The sequence below is a fragment of the Psittacula echo genome, assembly GCF_963264785.1.
Source record: "Psittacula echo genome assembly, chromosome: 3".
Classification (NCBI taxonomy): domain Eukaryota; kingdom Metazoa; phylum Chordata; class Aves; order Psittaciformes; family Psittacidae; genus Psittacula; species Psittacula echo.
The window spans coordinates 84,909,842-84,924,488 of record NC_137736.1 but is presented as its reverse complement, the minus strand read 5'-3'; the positions used below and the strand labels follow the sequence as shown (position 1 = coordinate 84,924,488).

Below are 14,647 nucleotides of genomic sequence, written 5' to 3'. Positions count from 1 at the left end.
TAAGGCAGCATTATTTGGTAATAAGTAAGAACAGAGAAAAAACCAGAACAAATGAGACAGAAAAGTGATGTTAAGAACAGAAAATAGTTACTTCGTCATCTTTCAAATGTAGAAATCTGACTTCTTTTTTTGTTTTTGAGAAATGGTTGCCAAATGTATTTTCTAAGTGTACATAAGATTAAAGAGAGTCAATGTAACTGAGCAGGAGGAACAGCTACTAATTAGTTCTATTAGGATATGCATAGTTTGTTAATGGCTATAAGAATTTTTCAGAAAGCTTCTATAAATGATCGTGAGGATTATATAAATCTTGATGGATGTTAGACTTTAAACATGGCCATGTGAATTATCAGAAGCATTTGCAATTCTGTGACCTTGTTCCAAAATTTTTATGTTTCCAGTGTCTGAGAATATAACAGTCTCTGTGCTTGCACATATGTCAGTATGGTACACAAATACCTGGTACTTCTCAACAGCTACCCATTATCTGGCCTACAAAAATGAAAGAAAAGACAAATGTGTTTATCCTTCCTTTCTTCTGAGGAGGAGAAGCAAGGTCCCCTGAAGTATCTGTGCTTGCACCAGTTATTCCTATATTCTCATGTTTACCTTTCTTTTGTGTTCCCCTTGGTGAATGCCCCTCTCTGCCATATTCTCTATGCCTAGAGTTTCATTCCTTCTCAGCAATGACCTTGAGGATTCCAGATGAGTTTTCAGTGTTTCACTATTAGTCATACTTTAAAGTATGACATAATTTAAAGTATTTAAAGTAGCTGTAATTAAGTTACGCCAAAGAAGATTGACTAGAAGTAACCTAGGACAGAAAGCCAATGTGTTGGATTTAGGAACCTGGAGAGTAGCAACAGCTGCTGTCTGCAAAAAACAGAGGTAGAGAGAAGTTCAGAGGCTCATAAAAAGCTTTGGAGTCATAAGGGGGAGGGCAGTACGTGTTTAATCAGGGATGGAAGCTTAGTGGATAAAAGGAGAACACTGCTTTGTTGGGAGAGAGGGGAAGGAAGGGGTATCTGCAGGGGTTGGGAAGACACAACTGAAAAGAAGTGATTGGTAACACATGCCTTAAAACAGTCTCTAGCTCTGCCTCTTTTCCCTCTTTTCTGTGTAAAAGATTGTACACGATAAAGTCAAAACTATTTGTGTTACTAAAGTGAATGACTTCCTGCTCATCTATGTGCTGCAACTTGTTTTATATTAAAAAAAAAAAAAAAATGCTGATGTACAAAGCTTAGCTCTCTTTTTAAATGTTAAGCCACAGAGTAATTATCATTTTTCTTATGCTACGTTTATGTTCCAAGATTCTAGTTTCTATTAATGTTCTGCATGTTTTCTAAGTAGATTACAGGGACATTTCTGCATCGCAAGTAAGCCCTGGAGCTATTCTCAGCTTAAAGCTGGGAGAAACAAAGTGACATTTACATGCTAAATGAGTGTAGAGAAGTTTCTGGCTCATTTTTTACAAGGAAAAATATGCTTCTAAGCATATTTTCATATTTTCTCATTTTTGTATTTTTGAGTATTTCTCATTTTTGTTATCTATTTTGTTGCTGTCAAGCTTTAATAAAACTTGAATTCCAAATAGTAATGAATTTAAAAAGAGGAAGGACTTAACAGCTTGGTACATTCATTCTTTTCTTGGAGCTGTATTATTCAGAATGCCTTACTGGTTTTCTTATATATTCTTTAAAGAATTATCTTTCCATTCACAGTGATATACATTAAACAGTTGTGTACTAAATAGTGATGTCTACTCCGCAAGGTTTTTTGGGGTTTGGGCTTGCTTTTTGGTGTTTTTTTTTTTTTTAAAAAATCTTAGAGACCATGATAGTAACACAGAGTTTAGTAATGTCATTTAATATAAGTCAAATATAAACACATTTTTGCTCTCAAAAATGGAAAATTTCATAGGCAAAATGCAACTTATTTATGATTATGAGATGAAACTGGCATGTATATTTTAAATGATATGTTTTTGTGACAGCCAGTATCAGTTAAAGTAATAAACATATAAACAAGAAGTTGTTTGCTATTGGACAGTCTGGAATTCTTCAGATTTTCTGAACATTTAACCAGTGTTCTGTTATGTTCATTTTTCCTGTATTGGCTATGAATACTTCCCTCACACTCTGCTGCTTATCCAGCTGTGTAAAAAATTTACTTTTGTTCAATTTATGGTAGCATTTGAATATTACCAAGTGAAAAGTGAATTTAAATACTCTGTAAGAAATACCAAAGCCATGGAGAGTCAAACTTAAATGTTACTTTCTCAGAAAATACAGGAACTTATACATAATAATTTGTCTGAGTAATGCTGTTTTGACATAATAGCATTATTAGCATCTGTTTCCTGTAAGTAGAATTTACTCAAGAAATCGTGCTTTTTATTAAACTTAAATTTGAGTAAATGAATGTCACAGTGGCTAAGATTAAAAAAATATTGGGGGATTTAGTCCTAGTTATAATTGCAAATATAGTTCTGATCTTCAATGCAAACAGTAAAAAAAAAAAAAAACCTTCCAGAATTTGACATACATGTTCTGATTTATCAGACAAATTGTTTTTATTCTTCTCAAGAAGTTAGAAAAATTTAACAGTTAAGAGCATATTTAAGATACAGCTGAAATAGAGTGAAATAGATTTTTATGTATCTAAAAAGACAGAAGCTGTTTGCTGCTCTGACTGGGCCATTCTGTTGTTGCCACAGTTCTAATACATTCACCTTGTAAAACTGGAAGCAGCGCATAGATCCATATAGTCACAGATCTGTCAGTTCATTTTAAGTTTTTATATGCACAAGGATATAGGGAACTCCTGAATTAGGTGTAGTACAGACAAACTACCAACATCCTGCATATGGTCTGGCATCTTTCCACCACCCAGTTGCCAGGTTTATTTTTTTGATCAGGACATTTCATACTGTCTTCCACTTTCCAGCTTTATAGTGTGTATCCCTGTGCCTACGACGGCAAATCTCACACCAGAATTCTTGCTGACTTCTCATATTTCCAGTATAGCTGCAATTGAGGATGCAGCTATGTCAGATACACTCTGGCTTATGTGAGGGATTAAACCATGACTTGTGATGTTTTCTTAATTGCATAAATTGTTGTTAAAATCTTCTTTGAACTCTGTTACGCATGTAGATTTTACTGATAGGCACAAGCCCAAAGTGTTCCACTGCTGAAGCTGAATTTGGACCATTTGTGCCATTGCATCCTGTCCATCTAAAGTTATAAATAGTGGAATGGACCAACTGTCACATCAAAATGGAGCTTCTGTAGTGTCTTTCTACTATTTCACACTTTGTCATCATTAATGTTAATGTCCAGTGTTGTTTATTCTGTACTAATAGTGTTGGTCTTTTTGCCACTTTCAGCCAAAAAAGGGAGACAAATAATTCATTCCAGGTTATAAGCTATAGCCCTTCTGCAGTGTGTCCCTAGCTGTTTGGCAGAAATAAAACCCATAAAGAACAGTACTAAAATAATTCTCTGTGTGAATTGTCAGTAATTCCATAGAGGAGACAGTCTAGCTAATACTTTTTGCTTGAGAATCTTATTCCTTGATAATGACACATCTTTTTTCTCTAAGTGCATTCCAAAGTTGGAGTACCATACTCAAACTTTTTCTTCAAAGAGCTGTATGCAAGTCACTGCATATGTTCAAAGGTGGAACCAGGTGCTATTTGAGTCCTCTGGTCTGTTGTTCTCCAGAAATATGTCAGTGACTTGATGTTCTATTGCAGCAATTTGTACAGAAGGCTTAATTTGTTTACCTCCATTTTAACTGGTGAACTCCAATGATATTTAAGAGTATTGCCAATATAAAGATGCTCTGAGAAGTTCTTTGTTAAGTCAAGTTAGAAAGTAGCAGAGATAGATCTCGCCTAATTTTAAAAATCTGTAGTTTAGACATCTACATCTGAAAATCAACTAAGGATTTATAGTCAGGAAAGAAAAATAGGCACTATTAGGGTAAGATTTACCATACCCTTGTCTGAAATTGGCAAAATAATTGTAACCTGTGAAATTCTCACTAACAGCTATATAGAGGAATCAGACAAGCTACTCTGCCTAGGTTTAAATATTACTGGAGATAGCCAGTCAAATGTTCTAAAGCTGAACTGCAGAGTTCTCACAAAGATGCTTTTCCATCTTAGGTTCAGCTATGAAATGGTACAACTTCATTTTTAACACACCTTTACTTTCACAGAAAATCACAGCAGGAGTCTAAGAGGGATCCAAGTAAGAAAATGCACAGACTTCATAGGAACAATACACCATCTTATGTGCTCATCAAGCTTGACTCTACTGAACACTCTGAGACAGACCACTCTGAAGACAGTTTCTTCTGAACCTACCCTTTTCCAGAAAGAGATCACTTTCTCCAAGAAGTAATTATAGGAAGTATAAAATTATTTTTTTTCCTCTGAATACTTCCAAAATTGGAGGATATTGAACACAAACTTTTAATTCTTGAGAGACTGAGAAATCATTTCTGAAATGTGCTCTTTACAAAACGCTACCAAATGGATATAGCAGTCATAAATGCTAGTTTAGGTTTCTCAAATCCGTGTTCTTTAGCATACCCGTAACCTCATTTTCTGAACTCTGCTTTTCCCTGTGCTGACTTGTTGTTTGAAGACAACAATAGCTGCCTAAATGGGAGGATATGTGCATGTGAAGACAGATTGCATTGACTTAGTATGAACATGTTTTTCATCTCAGTACTGCTGTCTTCCCTCATCTGCATGTTCTATCATAGCTATTGTTTTTATTGTTGCTTGTTATTTCAGAAGGTAATATAGCCAGAATAGTAACTAGACTGCTAAACTCAATCCTACTATTTGACTTTCACATAAAGAAGATTCCAGTCTTTGGATTCGAGGTGCACTACATCTCTTACGAAGCCATTTTTTGCCCGGTCCCCTCTATGCAAGGGGAGCTGTACAGTCAACTGTTCCTGGTCCTAAAGACAGTGCTGTAATCTCTCAAGTTCTCCAAACTGAATACATATTTTTATTTTGAGTTCTAATTTAACCACATGGGGACCATATGGCAGTTAAAGTGAGGAATGCAGGCAGTCTAAATGAGGTCCTGAACATACATGCTTTACTCTAACAGTACAGAAGACTTACAGAGTGGGGGTGGGGACACACATCTAAAATGATCTTCTTAATACTTGGTTCACAAATTCTGAGAGACCTTAAGTTTTGATCAGCATCTCTGAGGGAGGCAAACCTCTGTTTTTATCCCTCCTTCAGCTGAATTTTGTGGGTGGGTTTTTTTCAGCAGAATTGCATTTCTTGTTTAAAGATCATAGTATTTAGTGCCTTTTCTGTGTTTTCTTCCTTTTACTGGGAATTTATACTGTTTTCTTCTCTAGGAACACTTGTCAGTCATCATAACTAAGTGTTCTGCCAGAACCTAAAACATTTTCTAGAACAGAAATTTCTTGTTCAGCTTCTTGTTCAGTTCTGTTCTTCAAAATGGAGTTCTAATCCAAGATGAAATTCACAATCATAAATTGTGTGTAAAGCTAAAAGGATACTGTTTGTCATGGTAAAGGTTCTGATAACTATACATGCTATTGTTAGGGTCACTTTTGCTTTAGAGGGTATTTATCTAAGTGCAATAACCAAGTGGTTTACTGCATGAGGAAGGAATCACATGGTCTTGACACCCGTTGGCTTCTTCTGTGATGATTCTAGTGATATAAAAAAAACATTAAATTTACCATCAGAATGAATTATCTTCAGACCAGAACGATATATGTCTCTTCCTACTGATCATTTCCAGCTGTTCAGTTTGATCTGTGTAGAGATTATTTGAAGGTGCAAGACATCCCTGCCATAAGAACACTAGAATTGACGTTTATGTAACTGATTCCTGAAACCCAGTTGCTTTTTTTCTTGAGACTATTATTTTGCATCTGCTTGCAGAGCAGATATATAAATATATATTATAATTGCTTATATAAATTTACTTATTATATTTATAGGCACAGATATATAATGTTAAGTGCCTTAGCAAGCTTTTGAGTGCATGGATAGGATTCTTTCTTGCTTTAATTATAGTTACACGACAGAGACAGTAAGAAGAAAAACCTTTATACTTGTTGACAATCCACTGAAAAGAAATGGAATGACTACATTGATAAATACGTGCTGTGCTTAATGTAGGCAATATTTTTCATATATTTCATCAATTATTTACTTGATAAAACGGCATTCATTTTATGCCTCAGTCATTTTCCATATCCTTCTTTTTAATTTTGTTTTATTTAAGTTATGATTTTGTTATAATATTTAATATTATACTAATTCTGAATGTTTCTACTACTTAATCAGGAAAGTGTAAGATGCTTTTCTGGTACATGTATGTTTGAGCGTGTATCAAGGACAACGAAAACAATGTTAATAGAGATCACTTTGTGGTATTTGTAACTCAAAATACATTTATATTTTATATTGCTGCATCTCTTCTTTTTGTATTTGCTTGTCTCTATCTTCAAGTTACATTGCTAGCTGAAGGAATCAAATTTTACCCTTCATATTCCCAAACTGATCTTCAGTTTCCATTTTCCTAGGTTCTTTTTCAATTATCCATAATAAACAGGTAAAAACAATTTAAAAAAAAAAAATAACTTATTTTTACTTGCTTGAAGATCAAACATCGTCATAAGAATCTCAGATTCTTCTGAAATATGAGTAATATGAGCAGATAGCATCTATTTTGTATTTTCTATTTTACCTTTTAAATATGATTGACACTTCCTTGGCTTGGTTCCTTTAACACTTCCAAAGCTTGATGATTTTAGTGTGACATACAGTTTTTACAGACTGTAAGAGTTCCACAAAAACAGCACTGATAGCATTCAGCCTAATAAAAATCCCAAAACATGAAAGTTTTTTATTAATGAGCATCATGGAAAGGATTGGTACCTGTGCTTTGTCTGTACCTAAGTATTTCCTTCTCCGTTTGTGTATTGGCACACAAAAACACCTTTGCTGGTTATAACTAAGGTGGTCATACATCACAGTGCCAAAAATAAATGGAAATAAGCAAGTACATCCTTCTGATAATATTTACAATGCAGTGCATGTTACCTTACCTCACCTCCTGCTACATCACTCCCATTGTTCTCAGCCCATTTACTTATCTTGAATTCCAGCTACTTTCTGGTTATGTGTGCAAAAGTTTCAATGATTCTTTTATAGTTCAAGTAGTCTTCACTAAATGTGAATTAATACGATATGCGTAAGTAAGTGGAATATAGGATGTTAGATTGTTCTGCAGTATGAGCCTGTGTATGTTTAGGAAGGCTTACACGATCTATGGTGTGAATGCCTGTTCTAAAAGTGCAGTTCTTTTCCACACAGCAATTCAATACTTCAAATATATGTGCATGGAGAATTATGATTGCACCTTGGCTATTCCGGATGAAAGTTGGCTTAGGTGAAGTAGAAGGCTGAGAAAAGTAAATTATAAGGAGAGTGAAGTGAGAAATAGATTCAGCTTATGACAACTAAATTTATGTATCTAAATGGAGGCATCTGCGGTGAGGTAAACAGCCTATTCAATATGGCTAATGTTACGACAGCACAATTCAGCTGGCACACCAATACATGTCCACTTCTGAATAAGTTTAACCACTTGACAAGCTACACTGTCTGTAATGGAAAATTAGATTTCTAGCTCATGTGTAGATAGTTATGTTCAGACACATAAATTTAGGTGTTATAAGCTTGAATTAAATCCCACTTTATGTGTCATACAGCTCATTACTTTGGTTTTTGGCATTTGTGCAGGTAGGCAGAGCAGGTAGCATCCTTAACAAAAATTCATCAGGTTTCTTTGGACAGACTTTCAAAGTATTTAATAATAGAGTATAGTCCTGAACATTTGTTCGTATGGGTGACATTCATTGTACATTATTCCTAATGTACATTGTACATTAGGAAGAAGTTCTTTGCTAAGAGAGTGGTGAGACACTGGAACAGATTGTCTAGAGAAGTTGTGGCTGCCCCGTCCCTGGCAGTGTCAAGGCCAGGTTGGATGGGGCTTTAAGCAACCTGGTCTAATGGAAGGTGTCCCTGCCCATGGCAGGGGTTGGAACTGGATGATCTTTAAGGTCCCCTCCAACTCAAACCATTCTTTCATTCTACGATAAACAGTGGTTTTGTGCCAGCTGCAGACTTTCATTTTTCTTTGTTTCATTTTAACCCATCTTTTCTTGTTAACGGCATTGTTTTCAATGTGTCTGCACTGCCACATCCCCTGAGAATATTGTGTAAGCAGGGAGCAGGTGCTTGTGTTCCCAAAGCTTGGGACAGGGGGACCAAAGCTGTGAAGCCAGCACAGAGCAAAGCTGGGTGAATCCACTCAGAGGTGTTAGTACTCATAGTCCTCCCAAGAAGGATTGCTGCCCAGCTCTCCAAAGCCAAAGTCCTCAGACCTGGAAGCCTCAACACAATGACGCGTAGCTTGCTTAGACGTCCAGGAGCCAGCGTGGCAAGAACCAAATACCTGCACAGAGAAGCTGGGAAATGCAGAGTTTTAGCAACGCTGTTTCTACAGTGCACTGAGTAACTGAAGTGAATACTGTAAGCAAACAATTTGCATCACTCTGCCTGGAAATAGGACCATGCTACAGGAGAAATGTATAAACATTTTGATCATCCATTTTTCTCCACATCTTCTTTTACGTAGCTTATCCTGAAACTAATGCGTGTCCTTCTACACAAGAGATTCTTCCCATCTATTTTGAACCCTATACTTACCTCCTCTTTTTTCTCAAGTTCCTGTTCACACTGGACAAATTCACATATTTCTGCTAAGCACAATCTCCAGAGCTTCTTTTTTCTTGCTAGCTTTCTAGACCAACTTGCCAATTTTTAGGATTGAAAAATATGATTGAATCATGGTAGCCCATTACCAGTAGCAGGTAGTGCTAATGACCCTGTGTTTAGAACTTTAAAGTGAAGCTAAGAATTAAGATTGTGATTGGGAGCAGAGAAATCTACAGAGATGGGTAAAATTATTGCAGCTCAAGACAGAACTTTGTTTACAGTATTTCCTTGGTTGAATGCAGCAAATCTCTTGCAAATGTGTTTATTGGGCCAATTTTCTTTTTTTGTTCAGCAGCACACATACCAGTGATTCTATTGGAGTCAGTGTGTTCCTGTGCTATTTTGCCAAGCTTGTTAAGGTCTTTCTCACTAAATGTGGAAGGATTTTAGAACAAATACTAAGGCAACTTTAGCTAAATTCTCATGATAAATTTGGCTGTGATGCCAAAATAATTTATTTGTTGTGGGCTAATTTGTCATCCTCAGTCCCTGTCATTCCTTTCCATAGCTTCACATTAGAGAATTCTCCTGTCACAGGGGAAGCTCATGTGAGAGCTGACTCTCCAGAGCCTATTCCAAGTCTGAAAACAGACAGGGCTGTCAAGTACAGGACAGATTCTGTGAAGTAGAGAAGACCTTAGACTGCCAAGTGGATCTTGACACAAGAGAATTTGACCCTATACGTACAGGTTTCAACTCTGTTTCTGAAATAAATCTGCGTGACAGTTTTGGGGGTTTGCCTTGTTCAAACGTGCAGCTATTTGGTCCACAGAATAACACAGTTTAAGTATAGGAACAGCACTTGTTAATGTCAAAACATTGTTTATGTACAATTTAATCTCCTGTGACGGTGTATTTATTTGCTGTATACTTGCTTGAGTTATTTTCATCAAGAAATTCTGTCTATGTGTCGCTTTGGCAACATCTTTGCAGAGTTTACAACTTTGAAAACCATGTTGGCATCAGCTATGCAGTCCTTTTAAACAGCTGCTCTGCAGTCATGCTGTTTCAACATGCCACCACACATGGCTGAATTATGCAAATACTTAATATTAAATGACTGAGATACAAGAACAATTTGTACACTCGATATAGCTGATCTGTGGAGTATAACATCCATTCATATAACTGAGTTAGTGTGGGACAATTTAAAGGCAACAACATGATTCTTTTTGCTTTCTATCTTGTATTAAAGGCAGCAGTGGACAGAGAGAAGGTATATGGCAGGAATGTTTTAAAAGGCTGAGGGGGGTTTTAACTCATTAAAAATGCAATGAAAATAGAATGTGCACCAATGTAATTTTCTGGCAAGTACTGAGAAATAGGTAAGATATAACAAATGTTTGTCATTCAGCTATAAATATGAGTTACCACCCTGTTCTGGCTGAATAATAAGATAGAATGTTAATTATATAGAATGCTAACACACTAACAGTATTGCTTACTGAAGAAAACAGCATTTATAAAAAGCAAGCAAACACAACCATTAATAGTTTAAAAAAATATATAAAATTGTCATAAAATTTACTTTGAAAGGCTTTTCTACTGACCTTGCTGTTCTAGTTTTACAATAATGAATCTTCTAAATAATAGGACAATTACTACTACTACTAATAATAATAATAAGTGCTTTAAATTCAGTAAATTGTTTTCTAGTGATTGCATCCATTATGGGGGGGGTGGAGGGAAGAACATTAGCTACTAGGTGATGTAAGATGACAAAAGAAGATGTCCAGTTAAAGTCACAAAATATTAGGGGTTTTTTCCTTTCTCTGCTGTACATTTTGAATAATCTGTTTTGTTCAGCTAAGTAGTAAAAAAAGATTAGTTTTTTAATTAATCCAAATTGTTTACAAAGTAAATTGTTACAGCATCCAAAAAAGTCTGCATTTTTGTATACTTCTGGTTTCCTTTTCCCATTTTGGAACTTTTCATTTTTCACAAAATTTCTTTTCTACTCTGATCCCATTTTTGCCACAGGTCCACTTAAGGATTTTTTATTGATTTTCCTTGTCTGATCTGGATAGAAGGGCACATATATATTTCTGGTAATGTATTTATAAGACTTCTGTGCAAGATCTAGCACTCGAAAGTACAGTTTGTCACAGTCATTCAAATCAGATTTGTAAACTCCTTTGGCCTGACAAAACAAATTAAAAAGCATTATTTTAAATCAAATGGAAGCTGAAGTTAAAAGAGATACTGGGGTCCTTATTACACTGTAAATGTTCTCTTTTATAGCCTTTAAGCAATACAAAATTTAAGTTGTATAAACCCTATGTGCCTTTTTTATTTTGTTACTTTTACTCGTGTCCAGTTAGTAATCTTATTAATTATGGCAAGTGTATGTTCATGCTTTTTAGATTTACTCATCCACTTACACATTTAGTTTGGTGCATATAAATATATTATTAAAAAATAAATATTTAATAGGTTCAAATGTAATTTTACTGAATAACTTAGCATTGTTCTTTTGTGGTTTTATAGGAACTAGCCACAATGAAACAGATTCTAATTAGTCTACATGGTAAACACTATGAACAAAACTTACCTCAGTCTCATATTGACGTAAAAAGTGTGACTGCAAAAAACAAACCAAATCCCTCAGTAAAACAGCTGCCAGAACATGAAGAAGAAAATATATTTACACCTAAGCCAACGTTATTTGTAAGTACTATGAGTGCCATAAGCTTTTTTGATAATTCTCCTCACTTTTTAAAAAGAAAAAGGTGGGTTCATACTTCAAGGTGATGTATAATTACTTCAGCTGAACACTTGCACCTTTTTATGGGAATGGTCAGTGTTGCCGAGATAAATTACTGATTCTGATGTTATTTAGCTATTTGGCATTTCTAAATTTCTTCATACATTTTAAGTTCACAGCAAACTATATTTTTTTTTTAATTCCATTATAATATTACAATATTGAGTGGTTAGCAAAATTTTGAAAGCCAAAGGGATCCACAGACTGTGTATACAATTTTAAATCTACACTGATCATGTATGAGTTGAGTATATGTGTGTGTGTGTAGAGAGAGAGAGGAGAAGGGGAAAATAGGTGTATTTATGTATCCTTATATTCATTTTTATATGTATATTAAAGTGTATGTGTGTATATCTAAATATACATAAAAAAATACATGCCCAGTGTCAATATCGCTTCTGTTACTGAGCATAACTGATATTATAAAATGCTGGTTTACTCCTTTAGAATCTAAATGCTTAATTTTAAATACTTCAAGTGGCCTGCTTCAGATTCAGTGGCCCTAGTATTTAAAAGCTTCATGAAAATGGTTTAGAAGTTTCTCGTTATAACTGTGTCTGAACTGATAGATTCAAGAAAGCTAAGTTGCAATGTTGAATCACAAAACAAATTATGACTCTTTCTTAACATTTCGTGAGGCTACCAGGGTAGACTTGTTGTATCCACACTGCAGCATAGCATACGTGCTCTTTTGGTCCAGATATAAATCTACATTTTTTTTTTCCTTGGGTAGAAACTTTAAAATTCAGTGTGTTAAACAATACAAGGTTTGTATTGCAGCACATCAGATACTGTTTCTATAATCCAAAATGTAGGAAATGGTTGCTTCTCTTGGACGTGATGTCAGGGCTTTTGGGGATTTTAGGGGTTCAAAATTTGCTTGGATAGTGTTATGAGACTAAACACAGGCAAACCCAGTGTTGTCTCATGCACAATCCTTTCAGTAGTGCTAAATCACACTGCCGAAATTCTGTCTTTCATGGAGCTATTCAGTGATCCAAAACAGAGCCAAAATGTAAGCTAACAGTTAGGTCGTGTAGATGATCTAGCGTTTCAGTGTTTAATCTGTCCTGTTTTACATAGGGATATAGAAATGGAGTAGGAATCTAGAAAAAGAAAAAAAAAAAGAAAAAAAAATAAAAGCTTTTACATTTAGAAATTCTGACCAATTTCTGTTTGAAAAATTCTTTTCAGACATTGGAGCAGGGAACCAAAAAACGGGCACATGCAGGGTTTCCTCTTAAATAGAGAAAAAAGTTATAAGTCCTGTGAAAATCCTGGCAATTTAGGTCAATTTCTAGAATTTTAAAAGCCCACACAAATACAGAAGATGTATTTTCATAACTGAAACCTTCAAAATAAGAGAAAGATGGAGATTAAAATGTGAAGAGACCCCCCCACCAGAAGGCCAGCTGAATTAAATTGTTTTCTGAACTGAATGGTTATTAAGTCTTAAGTCTTGAAGGAAAGAACAAATAGAGAGCAGATAGAAAATGGAACTAGAAAAGGACAAGTTTAGGGACAATGGACAAAAGAGACTACTCACTAACGCAAGAGATTATACCCAACCCTGACATCAGAATAGTCATTACCTTGTTCCAGCTCCACTTCTTTAGTTTTATTTCTGTATACAGGCAAACACTGAATTTGCCACAAGAATGTCAAGCAATCCTGACTGTGTAGCAATGGCTCATAGGCTTATGAAGGCAAAGAAAAGTTGTTCACAGATAATTCTCTGCAATACTTTCTACACTGTCATAAAACTGCTGAATTCTTGTATTTTTAAGTCTTAATTTTTAAGAACTATATATCTGCATAAAGTTTTGGTCAATTACAGCACACGTAAGATCTCTTTTTTTAAGTCCCATCCCCTTTTCAACTGGGAAAGACAGATGATGCTATTTCATATGAAATCTATTTATGGCACGGTTGATGTATGTTTTCATTTTGATAGATATTTTAAAACAAATCATTTCCTACTGTATAATCTGCTTTTTATAAACTAGAAATAAGGAGGTTTTAATACAGATATATAGGAATGAGAACCTTAAATGTGTAATCTTGTTTACAATTTATTTGCCTTTAAGCAAGAACTCTCTTATTACTGTGAACTACATCGGAAAGAGACTTTAGTGCAGATGGCATGTTTTTCTTCTGACTTTCTTCTGACTTTCACTGTCTCACAATTGAAACTTTCTTTATTTTACAGACAAATAAAGAGGCACCTGTATGGTACAAGAAAATGCAGAAGAAAACATCACCATAGCATTTTTCCAAAATTACTCAAAAGAATCCTTTGAGGATATTTTCTTGGAAGAAAGTTATTTTCACCATAATGATGCCCTTTTTACCATAAAAGCAATCAACTGTTTTGGTTTAAACTGTTCTTTTATACCTGTTAAATGATCTTATGCTTCATAAAATATTTTTTAGATCTGTCACATGAATAAAGTGCGTGGAAATAATACATGAAATTATTTTACTAACATGTATTTGAATTTTAAAAGATAAATAAACACTAGCATGTTGTGCACATTTATAATCCAGGCAGTTAAAGGACGTGGTATTTAGAGTGTTCAAATTAATGCATATTTCAGCTTTTTTATATTGTTTTTCCTGGACCCTCTGTTTCGTGCCACATTCCTTGCAACTGTTCTTCCTCATAAAAATTTAAAACATATACATGAGTTAACATCAGACTATATCCTGCTTTCTATGAAGGAAATTCATGTCAGGTGAAAAAAAATTAATTTCTTATCAGCCTTAATTTGTACAAATTGTTATTTGATATAATTCGTTCTACCAGACAGGCATTAAAAATTCTAAAGAAGCAATGAATACATCTTAATTACCAGCACTGATTCTTTATTGGCTAGATACACTTGCGCTGGTATAGTTGCATCAGTGTAATAATAAAATTAGGCCATGATGTGTGATTATCATGCAATAGTGAAATGGATAACTTGGCATATTTAGTTGTATGAAAATAAGCCACATCTTCCAAGAACACAATCTAC

General features: G+C 34.8%; 1 protein-coding gene across 4 annotated transcripts in view; it reads left to right on the top strand.

Annotated features, from left to right (window-relative positions):
• PIBF1 (progesterone immunomodulatory binding factor 1) overlaps positions 1-14,425 on the top strand; it is a 121,305-nt gene extending 106,880 nt beyond the window's left edge. For 2 of the 4 annotated variants that reach the window (XM_080614305.1, XM_080614302.1), the window contains 2 exons: positions 11,354-11,533; positions 13,840-14,425. In XM_080614305.1, the coding sequence (XP_080470431.1) occupies positions 11,354-11,533; positions 13,840-13,896 (237 nt within the window). In that variant the 3' untranslated portion in view covers positions 13,897-14,425. Of the gene's footprint in view, positions 1-4,227; positions 6,176-11,353; positions 11,534-13,839 lie in introns of those variants that run through there. The other 2 variants (XM_080614303.1, XM_080614304.1) reach the window with 2 other exon arrangements.
• Positions 14,426-14,647: the final 222 nt, after the last annotated feature.